Source organism: Nyctereutes procyonoides, unplaced genomic scaffold (genome assembly GCF_905146905.1).
Source record: "Nyctereutes procyonoides isolate TBG_1078 unplaced genomic scaffold, NYPRO_anot_genome, whole genome shotgun sequence".
Lineage (NCBI taxonomy): Eukaryota > Metazoa > Chordata > Mammalia > Carnivora > Canidae > Nyctereutes > Nyctereutes procyonoides.
This window is the reverse complement of record NW_026575133.1, coordinates 40,402,454-40,427,292: the sequence shown is the minus strand read 5'-3', so window position 1 is coordinate 40,427,292 and position 24,839 is coordinate 40,402,454. Positions and strand designations below refer to the sequence as shown.

The window sequence follows — 24,839 nt, the reverse complement described above, 5'->3', positions numbered from 1 at the left end:
CTCCAGTCTGGTTCAGGAGACTCTAGGGTTCCCCTGACCCACGTCCTCACCGCTGCCAAGACCTGCTATTCCCTCCTGCCACTGTCCCTCCTCTCTGCCCCCCGCTAACCTCCAGGGGTCTCCATCCCACCTGCCTTCTTGCTGAGGCATCCTGAAGCCTGATGGATCTTCCTAGAATACCCATCTGATCCTGGCATCCCTCTCTTTATCTGGTCGACACCATGGTAACCCTGGTGTTACCATGAAACAAGCCCAAGCTCCCCAGTGTGGCTCCCAGGCCCCCTCCTCACTCTCCCGCTGCACGTGCTGCCCCCACCCCCAGTACCTGAGGGGCCTTCACTCCTGCTCCCAATCTTCCATGCAACTCTGTCACCTGATGGCACCCTCTCTGTACCCTCTATAGTCCCACCCTGACATAGGCTCCCATCCCTCTACCCTTACTCCCACCATGGTGATCGTGTCCCTCACAGACATTTTCTGTTCAGATCACCACCCCACTCCCATTGCTGCCCGAGAAGGCAGGGTGTTCCTGCATCTGCAGCGCCCTGCCCGGGTCTAACTTTGAGCCAGTCATCACTACAAGTCAGTGAACTGAGTATTTGGTGCTCCTCTGACCCCAAGAGTGCCCTTGAGCACCTGCTGTGATTTCCAGCCATTTGTTCTAGAACTTTCTGAATGGAGATAGGGTCCATCCTGTCGGTCAACATGGCACCCAGAGGCTTGCACAAGGGGTCTTTCAGCATCTGGATGGGAAGGAAGGGGGCACCCTGGAGCAGCATATGGTGTCTTTCTTAGGCCCCCTCTGGGTTGGTGTCAGTGTGAGGAACAGCCTTAGGAGCTACTGCACACACAAAGCTCCTCCCTGCACTTGCACGGATGCAGCCCTACAATGGTGAGGTTCAGGGTCTCCCAACGTGCAAAGCCTGACACAAACGTGTCCCTGAGCCAGACCAGCAGGGCTGCTGGAGGCCAGCAGCAGTCCGTTGCTGCAGCAGGAGGAGGGGGACAGGGCTGGCTGGCAGGATCTGAGCCGCCCTCCAACAGCCTGCAGGACACTCCAGGGGGCTCCTCCGCAGGTAGATCCTGTCCAGATGGAGGGCAGGCCTTGTGTGCCACCTGCAATGCCACCTGCTGGGAGAGGCCTGGCATGGCGAGTGAGGTGCATTTTGACCTGGTTCTTGGTCCCGTTAGACTTTTCTATCACCTTCTCCCACCCCCATGATACTGGGGTCTGCAAGGGAGGGGTAGGGAGGTAGGCGATGGGGAGCACACTTGGGGTCAAGCTCTCTCCTGGGGGCTGGGATGCAGTGTGACGGGGGGATACAGGGAAAGAAGTTAGCTCTGTGTGCCAGGTAGGGTGTACGTTTGGCTCCTTCCTACTGACAGGAAAAGCAGATGTTCAGATTTGGTTACTAAGAACACCTACAGTCCTGTTTTCTCAGGGGTGCCCCACGTCTGGGCTGACAAGCCACCTCACCTGCCCCAGCGGGCAGCTCTGACCCCGTGCCCTTCTCTGCAGCTGAAGCCCATCATCTCTGACCCCGAGTACCTGCTGGACCAGCACATCCTGATCAGCATCAAGTCTTCCGACAGTGATGAATCCTATGGTAAGGGTCCCAGGACAGGTGCCACGTGTGCTGTGCCTGTTCTTAGCGGGTGGCCTATGATGTAAGGCAGGCGATGGCATCGCCATCATGGGAAGTCCACCCTCCTGCTCTGGTGCCACTCCTTTCTCGCTCTCAGGGCTGCCAGGAGGATAGATGCTGGTAAATCATCCTTCCCGCCCTGGTGGGCTTCTGGGAGGAAGAGCCAGCAGCCACACCACCTCATTTATTGAGTCTTTCTCGTGTCAGATTCTATGTCAGGTGCTTTGCAAGAATTTGATCCTGATAAGAACTTATAAAGCACATACTATTCTCCCAATCAGCAGGTGAGTAAACTGAGGATCAGAGAGGATAAGGGACTTGTCCAAGTCACCGGGAGTAACTAGCTGAGCCCTAATTTGAACCCAGGTCTGCCTGGCATTGCTTGGGGCTCATACTGGGCAGACAGACACTAACTGTCCTACTAGAGAGAATGTCATTTTCTGTGACACTGCCTTCAGCCAGTCCGCGGCTCCAGCCCAATGTCAGGTTCATCCTAGAACTTGATACGTACAATGTGGCTAGAACACCGGGGTGAGAGGGGCTGGAGGCAGGAGCCAGATCGAGCAGCTCCTTGTGTGAGACAGGCAAGAATGTGAATCTGCATCCGGGGAGGGTGTTTGTTTTCAGTGGAAGGATTCTGAATGCTTGATGCTGATCCGGGGAAGCCAGGTCAGGGAGGAGGCCGTGGACACAAGAGGTGGCCGTGTATGTTGGTTGCCCAGTGTTCAGGCTCCGCCAAAAGCCCTGGGATATAGGTACAACTGCTACACTCTTCGCAGAGATGAGGAAATGAGGTGACTTGTCTAAGGTCACATGGCAGCTGAGTGACCAGCTACTATGTGACCTTGGACCAGAACCCAGGCAACCCAGCTCCAGAATAGAACATGGTCTTCTATGAGCCTGAGCCCGGGCACAGGATTATACTGGCCCTGGGGGTGGCGGGGAGATCCTGTCCGTTGTGATGGGGCAAAGAGATGGGATGCATGTGGAGTCACAATGTTTAAAGCTTTGATGGTAGGACACAGACACATAGGAAGGATGGTTCCATTTTCTTGTTCAAATACTGTCTTCCTCCTCTGTTTCTTTGTCTTGGTATCCATACAAACAGACTATCATCATAATAATAGGGAAAAAAAGCCAACCCACAGTCTCATTCCCAGCTACTGTAACCATTTTTATTTTGGTTTCATGCTTCCTTTCTAATACACAGGCAGACATAGATTTCTGTATTTATAATCGTCACAGGGATACCATTTTCTATTCTGCTTTCTTCACCTGGTGAGAGACATGTTAGGTGATACAAATTTTCCAGGATCCTCCTCCTACACCACCTTCATGATTGCTGCCTTTGATGGCTTCCTCATAGTCCATGGATTGACCGCCAGTTACTTACATTAGTGTTACCGTCATGCTGAGACGGGTCTCTTTGTGAACACTTTATTTTCCTTCAGCTACGTTTTTACTCTTTGAGATCATCTGTTTAGGATAAGTTCCCGTGTGTGCTGGGTCACAGGGTAGAAGTAGGTTGGTGACTCTTGACACTTGTTATCAAACTGGTTGCTGTAAAGGCTCTGTCCTGCCATGTTGACCTTGTCAGGTCCAAGTGAACAGGTTTCCCCAGATGCTTGGCTGGCACTGGGTGTTCTTTTACTTCCTTCCATTTTGTGCTAATTCCCTGTGAGAGAGTCCCCGAGTGCTGCCTTAATTTGCATTTTTGATGGCTCTGAAGGCTGAACTACTTTCCATTTATTGAAATCAACCAGTTAAACTTCTTTTTGTGTGAAATATCTGCTTGGGTTACGTGCCCAGTTATCTGCCGGGATTTGATTCCGAGGGGTTCCTCGTGGGGTTTAGATAAAATACCCCCTTTGTGAAGCTGTCAATCTCTCACGTTTTCCTTTCTTCCTCTGTGCAGAAGTTTTAAGCTTTCATATCCTCTTAGCTGTCGGTGTGTTTTGTCATTTCTTACATTGCTTCGAACCCTGGGAAGTTGTCATTCCCACCCGCAATCAGATTAGTAGTTAAGTCTGCTTTTCTGCTGGATTTTCTATGATTTAATTTCTTTCCTTTTTCTTTTCTTTTCTTTTTTTTTTTTTTTACATCAACTAATCCACATGTAGTTCATTTTACTGTACGGTTTGAAATGTTTCCCCCGAGTTGTTCCAGAAGGTTTATTCGATGATCCCTGCCTTGGACCTTGTTTCCAAGGATAGTCTCCGGGTGGGGGAGCTAAACCTCCAGGGTGAATGCGCGGCGTCTCTCCTGTGAAATGGCAGGCTCTTGACGTGATCGTTGTCCCCCTCACCTCCACAGGCGAGGGCTGTATTGCTCTACGGTTAGAGGCCACAGAAACCCAGCTCCCCATCTACACACCCCTCACCCACCACGGAGAGATGACAGGCCACTTCCGGGGGGAGATTAAACTGCAGACCTCCCAAGGCAAGATGCGGGAGAAACTCTACGGTAAGTGGGCACGACCACCCCCATCCCCGGCTCCCTCCTCAGTGCTGCTGGGTAAGGGACAGGGATGAGGTTTCTCTCAGCCCAGCCATGGAATGTTCTCCCTGCTGTGGCCTCAGAACAGAAATCCCATGGGAAGGGAGATGAGAGACAATCTGACCCAATTCTGGGTTGATTCAGGAATTTCCCTATGGAACCACAAGACGTCCACGGTTACACATCACCATTCCCTGACCCCAGTCACCTTCCATCTGTTAGGATGTGAAGCTTGTGAATTTTCCAGGTGCTCTGCTCTTGTCTTGTATTAGGCCCTTAGGCCTTGTCACTCCCTGTTAGCACTTCCACCAAAGGGACCAAGATGACACAAGAAACCTGCCTCATCCTGAACAGCTCTTTCCAAAGGATAGGCAAAGGCACTGAAGCCATGGCTGCAGTAGAGATTTAGAATTTCCAGAACTTCCTGTGTGATCCCAGTTTTTCCTCGTGGCCACATGGTGTGCAGCTCACACATACATACATACGTATCCACACCCTGCCCTCATGGTACCTTCTGGACTGCTTCCACACACCGTATATACCAACAGGCCACCCATCCTCATTCTTAGCACATGTCTTTGGCTTTTCACTACCTAGCCCCAGCCACCATCCAAAAGAGCAGCATCTTGTGGTCTTCTCTTCCCCGGCACAGTGCCCCAGCATCTCTTCCACCCTGACCTCAGATCTTTGTATCCTTTTTTTTTTTTTTAATAAATTAATTTTTATTGGTGTTCAATTTACCAACATACAGAATAACACCCAGTGCTCATCCCGTCAAGTGTAGATCTTTGTATCCTGCAAAATAACTTGCTTGCTTCTTCTAGCCATTGGGAGGACACGTTTGTCGTGGTTCTCAGAAATGACACCAGGGCAGCCACGCTTGGGGACCCATGCTTATTAGAGGTGTTTCCTAACCCCGTGTGAAACCTCAGCCTTGGAGAGTCATCTCCAATCTGTCCCCAAAGCAGACCCTGCTGATTCCCAGTGGGCAGTTGCAGACACCTTATCTCTTAGATCAGGACTGTCACTACTCCTCTGGGGAATATTGAAACACAGCCAGGAGACTCTGCAAGTCTGGAACACGAAGAAGTATCTAGACTCCCATCTTTAATTTTCTCAGAATCCTGCCCTAATTGTAAAACTTGGAAGTGAACATGTAGTCTTCCCTACAAACTAACATGGTTTTGCAGACCCTGGACCCAGAAGAGGGTGAGTGGAGTGCAGAGAATCCAAGGGCTGGGAGGGAATGAAAGCTCTGGCCCAGGAGAGGCGCTGTCCCACTGCCCATTCTGGGAAGGTGGGTGTGCCTGTGTGAGGCCTGGGAGACGCGTCCATGTCAGAAAGCAGTTCAAGGGGCCCCAAGGAGCTCAGTTGATTGAGCATCTGACTCTTGATTTCGGCTCAGGTCATAATCTTAGGGTCATGAGATCGAAATGAACATGTAGTCTTCAGTCCTGTTAAACACATTAAAACCTTTCTGCTCCAGGGGTGCCTGGGTGGCTCAGTCGGTTAAGCATCCATCTGACTCTTGGTTTCAGGTCAGGTCACGATCTCATGGTTGTCATGAGATCAAGCCCCATGTCAGGCTCCATGCTTTGCGAGGAATCTGCTCGAGATTCTTTCCCCTCCCTTTAAATTAGGTTGACTTTGTTGTCAAATGCTCTTGTGGAGCCTTGTTATACTGGTTTTATTCGGATCTGCCAAGAAATACTTGCCTGTCCCTTGTGACACCAAGTTGGAAATATCACATGAAATGGTCACTCTGGATCACACATGCCAACTGTCCTCCCTCTGGAGCCATGGCAGGCACAAGAAGTCAATCACTGAACTAGTGTGAGGCCTCAGAATCTACGCCATCCTGACCCACACTGGACGCTGGGCCTCACATGCTCATTCCTGCCTCTTTCCTTGCAGACTTTGTCAAGACTGAGCGAGATGAGTCCAGCGGGACCAAGTGCCTGAAGAGCCTCACCAGCCACGACCCCATGAAGCAGTGGGAACCTGCTAACAGGTAGAGCAGGGGGCTTGCCAGGGCTTCCCTACAAACTAGCATGGTTTTGCAGACCCTGGACCCAGAAGAGGGTGAGTGGAGTGCAGAGAATCCAAGGGCTGGGAAGGAATGAAAGCTCTGGCCCAGGAGAGGCGCTGTCCCGCTGCCCATTCCAGGGAGGTGGGTGTGCCTGTGTGAGGCCTGGGAGACGCGTCCATGTCGGAAAGCAGTTCAAGGGGCCCCAAGGATCTCAGTTGGTTGAGCGCCAACTCTTGATTTTGGCTCAGGTCACAACCTCAGGGTCATGAGATGGAGCTCCGTGTCAGGCTCTGTGCTGGGCATGGAGTCTACTTGAGATTCTCTTCTTCTGCCCGTTTCCTGCTCTCTCTTTCTCTCTCTCTTTCAAAAAAAAGAAAAGAAAGCAGTTCAGTTCATTGACATTGGCTGCTCACTTGGTATGTGTCAGATTCTAGAGAAACCAAAGCAAAGTAGGTGCAGCCCCTGACGTAGGAACTCTCAGCCCAGGGAGAAGGCGCTGCAGAGAATGGCTCCCATGTCTCCTGGGGAGTAGACACAGCAGCAGGCATGGCTCTGTGGTCATCAAACCCCGTCCTATTACTAAAGGGAAAAGTCATTAAGGAAAACGCACACACAGGTTGCTCTTGGCAGAGCCTGGACTGGGAATAATGCAGACATTACAGTCTCTGACTAGGCGACAGCAGTCCCCAACCACAGGTCACCTCGGCTCACCAATGTAGTCCCAAAGTTCCAGAATCAAGTCAGGTGGCGTCACAGTCTCCGTGCCGGCTTGCCTGCCTGCTGGGGGGGGGCGGGGGGAGCAGAGCGGTGCCAGTTGGCCGAAGAGAAATCCCACACACTGTCGCAGAGCCCAGCCTCCTCGCCTTCTCTGGGTACCCCCAGACCACCTGTCCGGCTAGCCCCCACCCCCATGCCTGCCTACCTCTTGCACTCGAACCCCCATCTCCAACCAATCTCTGGCCCACTTCCAACTTCTGACTCTCATCGCCATAAAATGTTCTTCCATTCTCACCCCGTCACTGAGTGCATCCTAACTCAAATGTTTGCTTGGTTCTGGAATCAGGATTAGTGAATTTGGCTAGTATTAGAACTAATGCTTCTTAAACCGGCAGGGACAGGTGGGGGCAAGATATGCTCAGGTTGGTGGAGCAAATGGGAGCTGGGGAGGGCTGGTCAGAACCCCTGTGCTCAGAACTCCACCAGTTGGGTCCCATCAGAGCACTCGCTCACAAAGGATGGCACTTATCTCAGAGGGATAGCACAGTGTATGGGTCTCCTAGGGTCCCCTCAGCCGGGTCCGGGCCATCCCCTCCACAGCTGACTCTCCCACATTTGAGGCTCCAGCCTTGACTTCTGTGGCCTCCCACTCAAGCTTTCCAAATGCCTGCATGGCCGTCTCCATTGTGATGCCTCACACAGATGTGCAAGCCAACTCATCCCACATGGAGCCCTTCATTGACCACCCAGCCCTGCCCTCCCCGCACCCACTCAGCCTGGCCACACCAGCCTCTCATCCACCCTCCCCACGTGGGCACAGGCCTTCAGATGGTCCTGAAGCAGCTCAAGCCCCTCCACAGGGCCTTTGCACAGCCTCACCCGTCTCCCTTCCCTTCCTTATCTGCCTCCTCGGATAGGCCTTCTCTGGCCACCCCGTGCTCCGTTGGTCCCAACCCTCCTGCTGGCCCGTCTCTGCCTCCTTTGCAACTCGCAGACTTTGGCACGGTGCGAGCACTGTGTTTCTTAGTCGCTGTTTTGCTTTCTCTCCTATCAGATGTGGGTTCCATGAAAACGGGGACCAGGACTGTTTTGTTCACGCCCATGTTCCCTTCTGGCCCAAGGCCTGAGCTTACTAGGCACTCAGCTGTTTAGTTACATCAATCAATCAATTGTCCAAAACAAGACAGAGTAGCAGAGGGCCTAGGGGCCCCAAGAGATCTCAGAGGACATTGTCCTCATGGGGCGCTGTCCTGGAGGAGGGAAGGGAGCCCTGGGGTGTGACTTCGGGTGTGTCTCCCCTCCAGGGTCCCTCCATGCAGTGGCACCAACATCACTGAAATCATCAACCCCAACTACATGGGGGTGGTGCCCTTCGGGCACATGAAGCAGTCCCTGTCCCCCGACCAGCAGCCCACAGCCTGGAGCTATGACCAGCCGCTCAAGGACTCCTCCCTGGGGCCCGGAAGGGGAGAGAGCCCCCCGACACCACCCTCCCAACCACCCGTATCCCCAAAGAAGTTTTCATCCTCAACAGCCACGCGGGGCCCCTGCCCCAGAACACAGGAGTCAAGGTGAGCGTCCTCCTCATCAGGTTCTCTCCCTTCCCTGGGTTTTCACCACCAGGAAAACCGAGCCTCCATGAGCATGGGGTTGTGTGTCCACTTTGGTCATTGCTCATCCTCAGAGCCAGGAACACAGAAGGCACTAGAGGAAATACCTATGGAATCTCCCTGGCCTGCCCTATTGGTATACATTTGAAAGACTTTTTTTTTAAAATAGAAAATGTTAAAGATACTGCCTCCCAAAACAGCTTCCTGTAACAACTACATTCATTGGAACATAGGTTTCTAGAACTAGTGGACCTTCAGGTAATCTCTCAAGGAACAGGTGGGAATTTCCTCCTTCCCCAGCTCTGAGTTCCCCTGCCTTTTCAGCCATAAGGTTCCCCTTCCCATCCACAACCTTCTGTCCCTCCTTTGGAGGCCAGTCAGAAAGTGCAGCAGCTATGGGGGAGTATGGGGCGGGGGGGGCAGCTGGCCTGTAAGAGGAGGCCTTTGGCCCAGAAACTTTGGGAAAGGCAAGGCCAGGAGCCCAGAGAAAGCTGATTCGCTCCTAGAACTGGCCCAGGCAGCACAGGCCAAGAGGACGGTGCTGGGGTGGGGGGGTCCGGCCGGGCAGCCAAAGCCACAGCCACCTCTCCCATGTGCCTGGGTTCACAAGTGAACCCATTCCTGTGTACCCCATGGAAATGCCAGACGGGGAGCCCTGTGAGTTTTCCAGCAAGCATAGCGTGACAGGGAAGTTGGAAGTGCAGGTGCCAATTTGCAGGGATTGGAGAGGTGCAAAATGCCATGTGCATCGACTTTCCTTGGTGGCTGTTTTTCGAGTGACTGCAGGGGGCTGCTCTGGACTCCTCCTCCCTTCCGTGGGGTCAGTGTGTCCCCGGGGGGTGGTGTCCATCCCGTACAAGGAGCCAGAGGAGGGAGCGTCGTCACACATCATGCGTACCTCCTGCCAACCCCGACCTTTGCACGCCTGGCCTGGCTGGAGTCTCCTCCAGATTGAGGAGTTGGTGTCTAAGACAAGCGGATAGACGGATGGAGGGGAGGAGGACGTGGTAGGGCAGGGTGGATGACGAGGCCTGCCCGCGAGCTCCGTCCTGTCCTCCTCTCTGCCACTAGTCTTCCAGGGTTTGTTGATAGTACTTTTGTGCTCCAGTCACTCCATAAGAAGCTCGGGAGAGGAGGAAACACCTCAGTTTCCTCCTTCTGGGGAAATGAGGACAAAAGCCACCATATGGCGGGTGCCGAGGTGCCTCTTTGGCAGCCCCGGGAGATGGAGCCATAATCAAGCACAGGCTGCAAGGAGGTTCTTTAAGTGAAATGTTTTCAGCCTCCCAGAGTCAGAGTATCTTTGTGCTGAACGACTTGCACATGGCATGCAGCGTGGCACTGGGTGGGGACGTGTCCCCTCTGGTTCCTCAGGTGACAGCTTCGGAGCAGGGACATCCCCCGGCCAGCGGCCCCCCAGGATGGGGTCCTAAGCTCACTTCTCATGCACCAGGGGATTAGAGACGAGGAGCCCGCAGCTCCCACGCATGTGGGCGGCCCTCCCTGCCGCTCGGACCCCCGGCTCAGCTGGAGCAGATCCAGCACCTGCCACGGCTGCCCTGCACCTTGGCCCGTGACCAGCCATTTCACTTTGCCCACAACTGTCCCCATTTCAGTGCCAGGAGCCCCATGTCCCAGAGACTCTTGAATCCCAGGCAAGCAGGGACAGGTCTCTAGGCTGAAGTCTTGTGGGGAGGAAGGGGGCCCTTCTCAGACCCTGCTCGGTGGTGCTGCACTTCTTGAGAAAAAGGAAGACTCTGGAATCTGAGCAGTGGGTTATTTTCCCAGAGGAGTTAGTGAACTCTGTGCCCTGGATACTGGTGCACTCATTTCACAGGCATGGCCTCCTGTGGGACTTGGTTTCTTGTTACCTGCGGTCAGGGACTTTTTTGACTGTGGTTTTCCCCAGTCTCTCCCTCTGCCCCAAGACTTCCCCTCTCTGGGAGCAACAGAAGTCCCCTCTCAGAAGGGGTAACTTGCCTCCGTCTCCCCACTCTTTTCCCAGGGAAGGAGTTTTGGAATCCCAAAAATGCATGCACCAGGGGCCTCTGGTCAGTGTTGCTTGGACCTTCTTGTACCTTCTTCCCTGCACTAATTCATAGCAAAGATCTTTTTGAGGATCCAGGTGGGCGTGTAGAGGGTGGCCTGAGGTGGAGGAGCAGCTTTCCAAAGTCTTTGTTCAAGGCCTTAACATTTCTAGTTAGACAGCTGCTTCTAGATCTTCCTAAAGAGTGATGAGCAGAAAAGCCAGTCCACAGTCAGGCCCCCTTTGGCAAGTCCCAGAGGCTCACCTCCCCATACCCTCATGTCCTCTTGCCCTGCTGGCACCTGTGCGACAATGACATCTCGCCTGTGTCCCCTGAGCACACACCTGTCCCCTAAGGAGTCCATCAGCCTTGGCTGGCCAGCACCTCGCAGCAGTGGGTCAGCGCCCCTTCCCACAGTAAGCAGCCGCCCGGCCCAACACTTCAGTGGGTTCCAAGGAGCCCGCTTCCCTTTTTTTACCTAAAGCAGAACCCAGAACATTCCCCAAAGAGACTGTGCTGTCAGCCAGAAAGTAAAACGTGTTCCCATTCCTGGTTATAATTCGCTCAGCAGGAAACCCCCTCACGTCAGAGTAATTCAGGAACCCCAAAGGCCGCTCTTCCTCCTCCCCCACGCCTCTGCCCTGGTGCGGGTCCAGGCCTCCAGCTCCCTCGGGTTCTCCAACCCGCGTGGCCGCTTTTTCTCTCCCGCTGTGAGTGAGGACACGCAGGAAAGCACACTCACCAGGAGGACTGTGTGGTTGCGGAGAACACCTGTGAATCGGGAGCGCAGACCCCGGCTGGTTCAGGGCCCCCACCTGTCCCTGGGGCAGCGTCACACACTGCGGGGCCCCCACGTGTCCTCCTTGAGCTGAGGCCCTCACACAGCCCAGGCGGTCACTGAGGGGGGTCTGGTCCCCTGCAGGCTTCTGTTCTCCCGAGGGTCAGGATAGAATTTGCTAGAGACACAGAGAGGCTGTGAGGGACAGGGGCCGTGGAGGGCAGGCTTCTCTGCCAAGGACGGAACAGGTGGTTTTGATACCGGGCGTGCCGTGTAAGTGAGCTCCTTCTTGCCCTCCTACGAAACCTTCGGTGAAGTCCACCTTGCTCACTAGTGCTCCAGTGTGAACACTTTTACGGTGGACATGGTGTGGGGCAAGAAGGGAGCTCACCTGTGAGGTCACCAACCTATGAGCAACACACTACCGGCTCCTCTAATATTGTGTGTGTGTAATTGAAGTGAAAGTCCATAACAAAGGTGAAGAAATATTTTTTTTTTTTTTAAATATCAACCTTTTTTTTTTAAGGGTTTTATTTATTCATGAGAGAACACAGAGGGGAGAGAGAGAGAGGCAGAGACACAGGCAGAGGGAGAAGCAGGCTCCATGCAGGGAGCCCAATGTGGGACTTGATCCTGGGTCTCCAGGATCAGGCTCTGGGCTGAAGGCGGCGCTAAACCGCTGAGCCACCCAGGCTGCCCGAAGGAAATATTTTCTATGAAACTCCAGGAAAATCACTGTTGGATGTTTCTTTTTCTTTTTTTCAAATTTTTATTTCAATTCTGGTTAGTTACTAATATATCATGTAATATTGGTTTCAGGAGTAGAATTTTTTTTTAATATTTTATTTATTTATTCATAAGAGAACACAGAGAGAGAGAGAGGCAGAGACATAGGCAGAGAGAGAAGCAGGCTCCATGCAGGGAGCCCAACGTGGGACTCGATCCCAGGCCTCCCAGGGTCATGCCCTGGGCCAAAGGCAGGTGTTAAACCGCTGAGCCATCTGGGCTGCCCACAGGAGTAGAATTTAGTGATTCATCACTTACCTATAACACTCAGGGCTCCTCACAAGGGCCCTCCTTCATACCCATCACCCATCTAGCCCATTCCCCAGCCCCAAATAAACCATTTTAGATTTTTTTTTAAGATTTTATTTATTTATTCATGAGCGACACAGAGAGAGAGAGGCAGAGACACAGGCAGAGGGAGAAGCAGGCTCCATGCAGGGAACCCGATGTGGGACTCCATCCCGGGTCTCCAGGATCACACCCTGGGCTGAAGTCAGGTGCCAAACCGCTGAGGCATCCAGGGATCCCCAAATGAACCTTTTTTTTTTTTTTTCAAATGAACCATTTTAAAGGGAACAGTTGGATGGCGCTCAGTACAGTCGCAAAGATGGGCAGTCACCACCTGTCTGTTTCCGCACCTTGTGATCACCCCATCAGGAGGAAGCAACCATTCGTCCAATGCAGTTTTTCTCTGTCTCCCCTCTCTGCCACCCTCCAGGCCCTGCGACCTGGGCAAGAGCACCCCAGAATCTTCCCCCCAGGAGGACGTGCAGCTCACCAAGCCCGAGATGTTTGAGAACCCGCTGTATGGCTCTGTGAGCTCTTTCCCTAAGCTGCTGCCCAGGAAAGAGCAGGAATCGCCCAAAATGCTGAGGAAGGATCCTCCGCCCTGCCCGGACCCAGGCATCTTGTCGCCCGGCATCCTGCTCCCCAAAGCCCAGGAGGCCGAGGGCACCAAGGGGACAGGCAAGGCGGCGGCCGCCGCGCCCTTCCTGAGCCCCACGCCCCGGCTGCGCTCCTACACCTGCTCGTCCTCCGCCGAGGGCCGGCCGGCGGCCGCGGACAAGAGCCAGGGCAAGGCCAAGGCCGCCGCGGGCCTCCAAGCCCAGGTGCCCGCCAAGAGGCCCATCAAGCCCTCCAGGTCGGAACTGAGCCAGCAGCCGCAGCCCCCGCCCCCGCCGGCGCAGCGGCCGCCGCTCCCGGTCAAGAGCCCGGCCGTCCTGCACCTGCAGCACTCCAAGGGCCGCGACTACCGGGAGAACGCCGAGCTGCCCCACCACGGCAAGCTCCGGGCTGAGGACGCGCCGCTCGGCCGCGCGTCCATGCAGGTGCGCTGGGGCCGGGCGTGTGCACGGGGAGCCCCCCGCCCCAGGGCCTGAGACCCCCGCTGGCCCTGGGGGCAAGTGCGTGTGTGCGCGGGAGACCCCCTGCTGGCTGGGGGTGCCCCGGGTGCAAGTGAGTGTGTGCACAGGAGACCCCGGCTGGCTCTGGGGTGCCCCGGGTGCAAGTGCCTGTGTGCACGGGAGACCCCGGCTGGCTCTGGGGTGCACTAGGGGCAAGTGCGGGTGTGCGTGGGAGACCCCTGCTGGCTCTGGAGTCCGCTGGGGGCAAGTGCGGGTGTGTGCAGGTGAGACCTCCGCTGGCTCAGGGGTGCATTAGGGGCAAGTGCATGTGATACAACAGCCAGGCCCCATATAACCATACAACCAATGGCTGGATACAACCCAGCCATTCAGATCGCAGGATTTGAACCCAGGCCTGTCTGTCCTGGAAGGCTCTGTTCCTACACCAAAAGCATTAAATGAGGCGCTGGGGATAAAATCTCGGAGCCTTCCTGGGTCAGCCCTGTAGGAACTCCGGTGCCATAACTTAAAAAAAACCTAGACCGTTTAAATTTCTTTATCATCATCCTTAGTGTTAGTACTTGAAATCTTCCCAATATTTATTTATTTATTTGTTTGTTTGTTTTGTTTATTTTTAAGATTTTATTTATTTATTCATGAGAGACACAGAGAGAGAGAGGCAGAGACTTAGGCAGAGGGAGCAGGCTCCACATAGGGAGCCCGATGTGGGACTCGATCCCGGATCTCCAGGATCACACCCCGATCTGAAGGCAGGCGCTTAGCCTCTGAGCCATCCAGGCGTCCCTCTTCCCAATGTTTTAGAGACTTCAGATACACTGCCGTCCCCTTCCTTCCTATAAAATGGATTTCTTTCCGAGCAAAACTAGTAGTAGTAAAGAACTTCCTGGGGAACCACACTGTCTTGGGTCTGAATCCTAGCTCTCGCACTTCCTGGCTCTGTGCCTTAAGCCTCAGTTTACTCATCTGTAAAGAGGGAGCTACTAATGGAATCTGCCTCATAGGTTTATAGGGAGGATTAAATTTTATTATATATCATTACTGTTATAATTTATAATGCATGCTGTTTCTTCCATATCCTGTAATTGCCACATATGCATATAATGTACATGCACATATATTGCTTGGATATCTAAGTACGTGCTTAGAGCAGTGCGTTGGCTCTCTTGCACCATGTTAAAGGAAGCTTGCCCTAGCCCACTGTGTGTAGGGACGAGGGCACCTTTAGCTTAATCTGGCCTGCTAGAGACTTTAGCACTGACGCTGTTCTGTTCTTGTCCCACAGTAAAGCCCCTGGCGAGCTGGCAGCAATACAGGAGCCTCGAGGAACAGCGTGAAGCCACTCGGACCTTCTCCCAGGACCCCCTGTTGGCTCCTCCTACCTAGCTTCCTATGCAGGGCTTCCTACTTTTCAGGAGAGGGCCTAGCTTCTGTGTGGTCAGCAGAGTGCTCTGGCTGCCAAACTTGGCACCAAGTGCTAAGGGTAGAAGGGAAAGTGTACCTGGGACCCCAGCATGATCTTGGTACTTGGAACCCATGAGCCTTGTTCCGGTCATCATTTTGAAGAAAGGAACTAAAGCGCTGATTTGTAGGTGGAGATATAAAATAATAATAATAATAATATTAATAATAATAATTGCTACATGTATAGAGCACTCACCACATGCCAGGTACTGTGCTAAGTGCTCCACAAACATGAGTTGAGTCTTTTTCAGCCAAACACAACCACATTCCAGACGCCCAGTTCAGGACAGTGTGTTCTGAGCAGTTTGGACAAAGCATTAAAAATTAAGGCCAGTGCCTTCCTGGAGTGAGACAGGGCTTGAGCTTTAGGGAGCTGAAGAGTAAGTGGTTAATTTAGGGTACAACAAACCTGGCCTCGCCTGGCTTCAGGGATGCCACTGCTTTAGCTAAAGCCCGGGGGCTCCAGCAGAGCTGCTGCAGAGAGAAGGGATCTCTCCACATCTCAGTTCTTGAGTAGAAAGGCGAGGGAAAATCAGTACCTAGTCCAGTAGAGAGATCCGGCTTCAGCTTGTGCTAGAGAGGCCCAGGCCGTCCTCGAGCCGGGCAGCCAGCACCAGGCTATGGTTTGAGCCGAACCTCCCCAACACTTACCGTGCTCATAGAAGGGTCTCTGCTGTCGCTCCTGAAAGCCAAGCTGTGCTGCCTGGCTGCCAGGGAGGTGAGCCTCTCGGTTCCGGCTGTCAGAACAATGCAGTCATTTCTTTCCAAACTCTGTGGCTCTTGGCCCTGCTTCCTTGGTTACTACGAGAGTAGATTGGTGAGTCTTTTCTTTTGTGTTGCTTTTTGACATACAGAATTAGTGTAGGAAGCCAAATCCAGAGGTGTGAGTGCAGGAGAATGGGTACGCACCCCACGTCCCCGTGTGTGTCTGTCCGCATGACCAATAAATTGTGCCTTTCTCACTCAGCTCCCATCGGTGTGGCATTTTTTTGTCCTGACATTCAGCCGCAGACGTGCTTCTAGGCTGTTGGGGCCGCCGAGCCGCAGGCAAGCGAGGAGAGGTAGTTGAGGTTCGTGGTGCTGATGGGCTGACTAGTCCCCTGACTGGAGGGGACTTCGTAGAACCAGTTGGAAGTTGGGCATAGACTAGGAACAGCAGTAGATGTTCCGCAACTTCATGGACTCCAGGCACCGTGTGGCCAGCCAGTGTCGTCACCCTCTGCGCGCACATACCACCGCCACCACCTGCCATCCTGCAGCCACAGGTTCCTCCTCCTTCTATGAAATGTTCATTGCTAAGCTCCAGAGACAATAAACACATGTAAACAATAGCCAGGTTGTGGGCCTCCAGCTCCTTGCATTCAGGAGCAACTCGTAGGCCCTGTGGGTGCGGGAGCAGCCCCCACCCAGAGGCCCATTGTCAGGGCTGCTTGGCCCCAACTGCTGTTCCCACCACCTCAGGCTACTCAGCCTCTGCTCTGGGTCACACGCCAGACCCGGACTCTATGCAGAGCGTGAGGGACTGGTGTTCTTAGCATCCTCGGAGCGTACCATTCCCTGCCCTGCAGCAGTGGCCTGTGGACACGCAGGGTCAAGGCTGAAAGCCCGCTGTGACTGCAGCTCCTCACCACACTCGGGTGGGACCCCCTCACCCTGCAGGCTCACTTGCTGCTCCTCACACAGAAACCCCTGAGTCCCCAGATCCGAGCCTTTGACTCAGTAGGCCACGGGCCAGCGTGGAAGGATGGCTAGAGACTCCCAGACAGCCTTTTGGTCCACCCAGCTATAGCCATCACCCCATGGCTAAAGACCTGGGCATGATCCCCGGGGCTCCTGGGGAACACACTGCCTGCCAGGAGGGGGTGGCCCTCTGGGAGCTGCCTGTAGCAGACTACACACAGGAAGAGTATGGAGCTAGAGCTTCCACCCCCACCTAGAATGGACGTCCAGGCCCTCCCCGCCATTTCTGAGAGTTCCCAGGAGAAGTGAGTTGAGGACCAGCACCGCGAGGTGGACCTTGGATTCCCCATCATCTTTTGCTGTGAGTTCTAGTGGGCCTGAGCAAGTGCCCCTCATGGTGGCCTTTCCCCCGGGCACCACCCCAGGCTGTGTGAGTGCCAAACAGGCTCTGTCCCTTGATGGCTAACAGCCTAGAATGTACCTGGAATGTACAACCATCCTCTCGGCCGCTCCCCCCTCTCCAGAGGTCCCTGACCACCTTCTCCCTGGGCTCCGGGCGGCCACCACTTGGGGACTGCTCCAGCCAGATGTCTCTGCTGTGTCTGCTGTGCTTGCAATCCTGGCCTCCCAAATAGCTACACACACACACACACACACACACACACACACACACACACACACACTTATGGCAGGACGACCTGGGGACCTCGAAATCCCCACCTCTTTATCACTTCAGTAATTTACCTCTGTTTTGTTTCAGCCAGTCTTCCCAGGCTCCCTAACGAGATGGATGGATTAACCACGCTTTCCTGCTAAAGTGCCCCCTGCCCTGAAGATCAATTCCGTCACCCTCTAAGATGACAGAAACTGCCACAGCCATTTTTTTCTTAAGTAAATGTTTCCTTCTTTGCATGATTACATGGAAGCTGGTTGAAACAGCAGATGTTACACGGATGGGATGGGAAGGTACATTCGTGGTGGATGTTCCCTAAGGGGAGGTTCACCCCCAGCAGCTCCACCCCCAGCGCAGCCCCCTGGCGGGCACCTGCTGCCACCACCCGCCACCCTGCCACCCCCGTGCCATTCCCCCAGGGAGGGAGTCGGCCTTGCCGCTCCTCCTTTTTCCTGGGTTTCCGGGTTTTTTTGCCATGCCATTTTTTCCCCACCTCAATAGGAGGGAAGTTAGTGAGTCATTCAGAAAAGCTCTCTCCCACAGCTACCTTCCCTAACCCCAACCTACAGGTTCTCATCTCTGCTTGTCCTTAAAATAGCTCCTTTCTCTCTGCAAACCAATTTCCATGGAGATCCAGCCATCTGAAGGCCTAGAAGCTTTCTGCAAGGCAGCTCCCAGCCTGCACTCCAGTGGAGAGACCTTTATAATGCAAATGCCTGGTCTCACCCCCACAGACGCCCCCACCCACAGTCCCAAGAAGGACATCTCCCACCCAGAAAGGTCCCATTTTGGGAAATCCACCCTGCTCTGGAACAGTGCTGGCAGGTTGCTTCCTGTTCTTTGCTGATTAGGTGGCTGGTTTCCACCAACCCCTTTTCTCAGGTCACTGCAGACCAGTCCTGTGGGCTCGGCTGTGTTTTCACACCAAGGGTGCACAGCTCCAGTGCTTCCCCCCACCACATAGGTGCTGATGGCATATGCTGGGCCTTGGGGGTCAGCACACCTAGTATGGGGGACCTCGAGGGGGAGAGGTGGCATATTCTGGGCCATGGGGTTCAGACGGAATGGAATTTAAATGTTGTGTCTCTCATTTCCTAAAACTATAATTTCATACTGGGCACTTAAGTTTTTCTGAACCTCCATCTCCTTGTCTCTAAAATGTGGAGAAGGGGGATCCCTGGGTGGCGCAGCGGTTTGGCGCCTGCCTTTGACCCAGAGCGCGATCCTGGAGACCCTGGATCGAATCCCACATCGGGCTCCCCGTGCATGGAGCCTGCTTCTCCCTCTGCCTATGTCTCTGCCTCTCTCTCTTTCTCTCTCTGTGACTATCATAAATAAATAAAAATTAAAAAAATAAAAAAAATTAAAAAAAATAAAATAAAATGTGGAGAAGGATGTCCTCTTCGTGCCATTGGTTGAGCAGATTTGTGAGCTCATCTTACAGAGAGTCAGCACCTGGCCAGGTGTAGGCTTCCCCGAATATTAACATTCACCTCCCTCTCTCTGGGAGACCAGATGGGGTGGGAGGGCCCTGGGGGATCACCCTGAGGAAGCAGGAGGAGAAAGGTCCAGGCTGGGATAAGTGAGTTGCTGACTTGGGCCTTCTGTAGAACGTCCTAGAAGGTGCAGGTAAAGACTCCCAGGTGCAGGCAAGAGAATGAGCAAACAAAGCTGGAAACCCAGGGCCAGGTAGAAGATGGGAAACCCCTCCAAAAGGGGGGTCTGGCTGAGGCCAGCTGGGCTAGAGGAAGCTAAGGAAGGGCTAGTTGAGACCAAAAGGACTAGTGGAGTCTGAGGGGAGAGGGGATTAGTTGAGGCAGAGGAACTAGGTGAGGCTGCGGGGAATTCGTTGAGGCCAGGGATCTAGTTGGACTGCTTCAGCTGCACAGACCAGAGCCGCTCCAACTGCCTAAGCCCGTGGAGCCGGCCTCAAGGACACGAGGAAGCCCTGTGCGGGCACCCAGCTGGCCAGCCTTCCTTTCCATCTGGGACACATTGGCAGTGCCAGTCACCACAGAGCAGCCGGGTCCCCACGGCAGCTCCAGATCACCCTGTCCAATGTAAGACTCAGCTCCAGCACTTCTGTTTCATCCCTCCATTGGCTTCTTCCTCCTTCCCTAACCAAGTAAAATGACTCACAGCCTATGTTTCCTTCTGCAGGCACGGGGTTGGGGGAGGTGGCCACAGGGACTCAAGCAGACAGTCTAGGCGGGTCAAGAATACAGTAGGGCGAGTGAGGCGCCTGGGAAAAAATGGTAAGGGCCATTCGCTCTCAGGAGCCCAACTGACCTTGCCCCAACAGAATGGAGCACCCGGTGCCTCCCTTGCCTCTCCGTGGGTCCCGCCTGCAGAGCAAGGGTAGCATGCGGAGGTGTGAGCGCTGCCACTAGATGCCAGGAGGAATGACAGTCGGCAGTGCTCGCAACTGCAGCCCTGGCGGGGGCCCTGGAAAAAAAGAAAGGGGTGGAGGGGGGCATCCCTGGAATTAGGTGGAGTCATGTTTTAGCACATGGGATGTCAGCAGAATTTTCATGTCTAATTTTGAGCATATCCCCAGAAATGCTTTGTCTTGCTTCGGTTATTTTAAAATAGCTTCAGAAAAAAAATAAAATAAATAAAATAAAATAATAAAATAAATAAAATATAAAATAAAATATATAAAATGAAATAATAAAATAAAATAAATAAAATAAAATAAAATAGCTTCATTATGGGCAGTAGCGAAGAGCACAGACTCTGCGGCCACAGTGCCTGAGCGGGCCAAACATGGGCCAAGCTCCACGCCAGCCTGTGAGGCCCCCTGAAGAGTAAGGCAACGCTCCCAGCTTGGAGAAGAGTCAGACATGCTGGCTAATGGCTCTATTGCCCTGGGGTGGGGGGTGGGGGGTGAACGGTGTGTGGCCCACAAACCCGTGCGATGAATCTCCTTCAGGAGTCAGCTGGGGAAACATTTTATGACAGCATTTTGAAAGGCCATTACATGCTGGTGAGGATCTCGGGCTCTGGGGGCAGACCGCTTGGGTTTAGACCCCGTCCCCCTGCTGACCCACCGTACAACCTTGGCTAAGCAAGACAAAGCATCAAGGGACAAAGATGTGGGGGGTCACCTCAGGGGATGGGGTCTGTCACCAAGGTGTCTAGGAAGTGAGGAAATCTCACCGCTGTGCAGTGGGGAAAGGGGAACAGCAGCCCCTCAGCAGTCAGGGTCCACCCCCACGTGAGCCCAGGTTCAGCCCTAGGACCCCCATCTGTAGACGCCGTCAGATGCCAGCCACTGTGCTCACCTCCGCTGCTTCCTGTCTCTGCTCGGCCCACAGCCCGAGCTCTTGCTCAGTATGTCCTACATTTAAAACTTCCAGGGGTCAATTCAAGTTGGGGCCAGCTGATCTCCACCTGTCTTAGTAGCTTGGGTTTCCCAAAAGCAGGCTCTGTGACACAGTAGAGAATTGAGACAAGAGGAGAAGGAAGCCAATAAAGGATGCTCCGGGGGCAGGTAGCTACTGTGTCAACTGGCTCCAAAGAGGAGAGAGCTGGGCGCTTGCACACCGGCTCCCATGAGCCACGGCGAAGGACTGCCTCTGGGGGGTGTTCGTTCCACAGCTCTGGGGCGCCTGGGTGGCTCAGTGGTTGGGCGCTTGCCTTTGGTTCAGGTCATGATCCTGGAACCCTGGGATCCAGTCCCACATCAGGATCCCTGTGCCTCTGCACAGGCACATCCCTCTGCCCGTGCCTCTGCCTCTCTCTGTGTCTCCCATGAATAAATAAATAAAATCCTAAAAAAATAATAATTCCCCAGTTCTTGCCTATCGGCAAAGACAACTCTGATGGCCAGAGAGAGCATGACAAGGGTGGGGCACCAACATGTCTCTCCAGCAGCCGGTAGGGACAGCACTGCCGGGCAAAGGGGCAGAACTCAGCCCACCTGGCAGCCAATGGCCCCTCCAGTTTCTACCCTGTGCTCTTGGGCTGACTTTCCTGGGTGCTCAGAGACCTCCGAAAAGGTACTCCTTGTAAGTATGCCCCAAATAATACAATGAGAGATTGAATATACAAACAGATGGTGGTCAGACCACATACAGAAATAGAACTCTGACCCACAACCTGCCAGGAGACCAAGCCCTCATCCCCAGTAACCGGCCCAGGAAGGCAGCCTGCTGTCTATTGTGACCATCCAGGCAGCCAAACAACCACCTCTGTTCCAACCGGCCCCAAACATCCAGGATTTGATTAATAACTGATAGCTTCCCCAATTTTTGTCCCTACTTCTAACTTAGGACCGACCAGAGAGCACCAAATATGTCCCCCCAACCAGTCACATAGACACCCCACTTCTGGTTAGCCTGTCTCCAGCTTTCCCCAGCCCCAGGCTCCCATCAGGGCTTGCCTGAAACCTCCCCATTTTCACCATAAGCCCCCCCACTCCTCTGCCTGCCTCTGAGGCTCTGCTTAAACATGAGTGACAGCTGGCTCAAGCTGACCAGATAGCCCTGGCTTTTATCATTCGCTCTGTCGTCACTTAGATCTATAGTAAGTCTGTCTCAAATAATTTACACTAAAAATTTGTGGGTCTTTAAAATCTGATCTTAAAATTTAACACGGTGTCCTGAATATTATCTGGCAACTGTAAGGCTGCTCCGTCCATCCAAGGACCCAGGTTGAGACTCCATGCCCTGGAGCAGGAGAACTGCCACGCTGCCACAGCTGGAAGGAGCCACTTCAAATCCCTAAGGTAGAAGCCTGTCGCAAGCAAAGGGCAGTGCTAGCAAATAATGCCCACTGCAGACTGGACTGTAGGTTCTGGTCTCCCATCAAAGAGAACCAAGTGGAAACTAAGGGAGTGCTTGTTTTAGGGTAGAAGTCTTGAGCATAGATGAAAATTTAGAGAAGTAAATATCTCCTGTCAAAGCTATATTTTGCTCTCTCGCTCTCTCTCTCTTTTTTAATATTTTGCTCTTAAGGTATCTAAAGGTAGCTACCTGTATTATAACAAGCTGTATTACCTTGGCCAAGCTAATCAACACCTCCGGAGGGACAGAATTTGTAGTGTGACTTACCCACACCACCTGCCCTCAAAACAAACTAACCCAAACAGTCCTACTCCTTGGAGGAACAGAATAGAACTCTGAGAATCCACAGTTTCTCACTCACTATCTCCAGGGTACATCATTCACAGTGTTCAGGACGCTTTCCAAAATTGCTTTATATAAAAAGAATCTGCAAAATGTGACCCATCTCAAAAAGAAAAGATAAGTGGCAGAGATCTATCCCATTCCATATGTTAGAATTAGCAGAGATGTTAAAGCAGCTAGGAAACTCTACCCCAGGACTTTAGGAAAAATATTCCTGAAGTAGATATAAATATAGATGTAAATATAGATATAAATATAGATGTAGATATATAATAGTCCTAATGCATCTATCATCTATCATCTCAGAAGATAAATAGACATTTTAAAAGGTCAATCCCAGAATTCTAGTTCTGATGCAAAGATCTTTCAAAAATTAAGGTGAAATAAAAACATTTTCAGATAAAGGAAAACTTTGCTTTAAGATCTCCTACAAAAAAAAAAATTCTAAGAGAATTTCTTGAACCTGATGGGTTATGACAATAGCTAGAAACTCAGATCTTTAGGAGGGAATGAAAAGCACTGGAAGTGATAAATGTGTGGATAAATAGAAAAGACCCTTCTTTTCTCTTAATTTCTTTAAAATGTGTCTGTATAAAGCGATGATTATAACATCCTATTGTAGTGGTTGTAATGAATGTAAATAGAGGAAGGACTTAACAACCACGTGTCATAAGGGATAGAAGAGGGTGGGAAACAGCTCTGTAATTGCAAATTTTAGACATTTTACTTGAAGTGGGACATTGTATCTTTTAAATATTTTACTTATTTATTCATGAGAGACACACAGAGAGAGGCAGAGAAACAGGCAGAGGGAGAAGCAGGCTCCCTGCGGGGAGCCGATGCGGGACTTGATCCCAGGACCCCGGGATCACAACCTGAGCTGGAGGCAGATACTCAACCCCTGAGCTACCCAGGTGCCCCAGAAGTGGGGACATTATTAACTCTAAATAGACTGTGAGGTGTTAAAGATGTATCTTTTCATCTCTAGAGTAACCACCAAAGAAGCAGATTGTTGGGGAGCTTCCTCCAGTGGGCTCTGGTCCCACCTCCATATTTCCTCCATATGTCTGGTTCTTTGACCCTCTTCTGTCCCATGCTGGACTCTGCCCTGATTCCTTCTCTCTACAAAACAGCACCAAGAAAAAATAAAATAAAATAAAATAAATAAATAAATAAATAAATAAACAAACAAAACAAAACAGCACCAAGGAAGTCCACATGTAAGACAGACTTCAGAGAAAATGGGGCAATGGGTGCTTGTTCCAGCACCGAACACCCCTGCCAACAACTTACAAATAACCACTAAACATGTTTGTTCTTAAAATTCTTCAGTCACCTAGCCAGTTTCACCCTGATGTACTTTCTCCAGGACCCCCTGCCCCCACACTTGTCCTCCCTCTCCACGATCTTCTCACTTTGTCCTCGTTCGTTCAAAGCCCATCTTGGCCTGGGGGGTCAGCTCCTCACAATAGCCATGATCCTCCAAGATGTCCTGCTACAAAAAGATAGTTTTCCCTCTGAAAAATTCCACTACTAGCTTTTAAACCGATTTTCCCTCCTTCCTACATATAGATAACACCGTGGAGACGTCTCCTGGCTCCCTCCTCTAGTAAACTGAGCAAATGAGCTCCAAAGCAAATTTGCATCATCCACTCATCCAGGTTCTGAGCCAAACAAGTGCCTTAGAAGCATCAAAAACCCACCCTTAATGGCTATTGTTACTGAAGTATCCCCCCTGGGATCCCACTCCCCATCTGGCTTATTTGCTCATCCAAAATATAAATTTCTGAAGCACCTCCTACGAGCTAGGCACCCAGTGCTTGTCACAATGTTACATATACAACTCTCCCTTAGAAGGGTTTTTCAGAAGGCTCCTTAGAGGATAAAAAAAAAAAATATTCTAGTATCTGGTATTTCTTCACACCATCTCCATGTAACTGCTAAACAGAGGGCCACCTGAAGGCCAGCTCAAAACCCCCAAGTCTAACTGTAAAGGCTTTGTGTCGGTAAGCGGCCGACTCTTGGTTTCAGCTCAGGTCCTGATCTCAGGACCACAGTGGGCTTCACGCCCAGTGTGGTGTCTGCTTAAAACTGTCTCTCCCTCTGCCCCTGACCACCCCCCTCAAATGAATAAATAAACCTTCTTTTTAAAAACCCAAAAAACAAAACAAAACAAAACCTTTGTGCCAGCCATCTATTGCTGCGTAACAAACCACCCCAAAACTTTGTGGCTCTAAACAACAGTACTCATTTTGCTCACAGATCTGCTCACAATTGTTGGAAACAGCTGTCCCAGCTCCCATCAGCATTACTGGGAGCCCTTGAAGGCCGGGCTGGGGGCTGGGACCATTGCAGGATCATTCATTCACGGGCCTGGTGGCCGATGCTGGCTGTCGGCTGGGACCTCAGTGATGGCAGGAACACCTATGGCCCAACTGCTAGA

At 52.4% G+C, this 24,839-nt stretch overlaps 1 protein-coding gene across 1 annotated transcript in view; it reads left to right on the top strand.

Moving 5' to 3' along the window:
• Nucleotides 1-15,862, top strand: part of INPP5D (inositol polyphosphate-5-phosphatase D) — a 120,222-nt gene extending 104,360 nt beyond the window's left edge. The window contains exons 22-27 of the mRNA XM_055300669.1: nucleotides 1,520-1,607; nucleotides 3,960-4,109; nucleotides 6,057-6,153; nucleotides 8,193-8,459; nucleotides 12,808-13,417; nucleotides 14,736-15,862. Coding sequence (XP_055156644.1) covers nucleotides 1,520-1,607; nucleotides 3,960-4,109; nucleotides 6,057-6,153; nucleotides 8,193-8,459; nucleotides 12,808-13,417; nucleotides 14,736-14,738 — 1,215 coding nt within the window. The 3' untranslated portion in view covers nucleotides 14,739-15,862. The remainder of the gene's footprint in view (nucleotides 1-1,519; nucleotides 1,608-3,959; nucleotides 4,110-6,056; nucleotides 6,154-8,192; nucleotides 8,460-12,807; nucleotides 13,418-14,735) is intronic.
• Nucleotides 15,863-24,839: the final 8,977 nt, after the last annotated feature.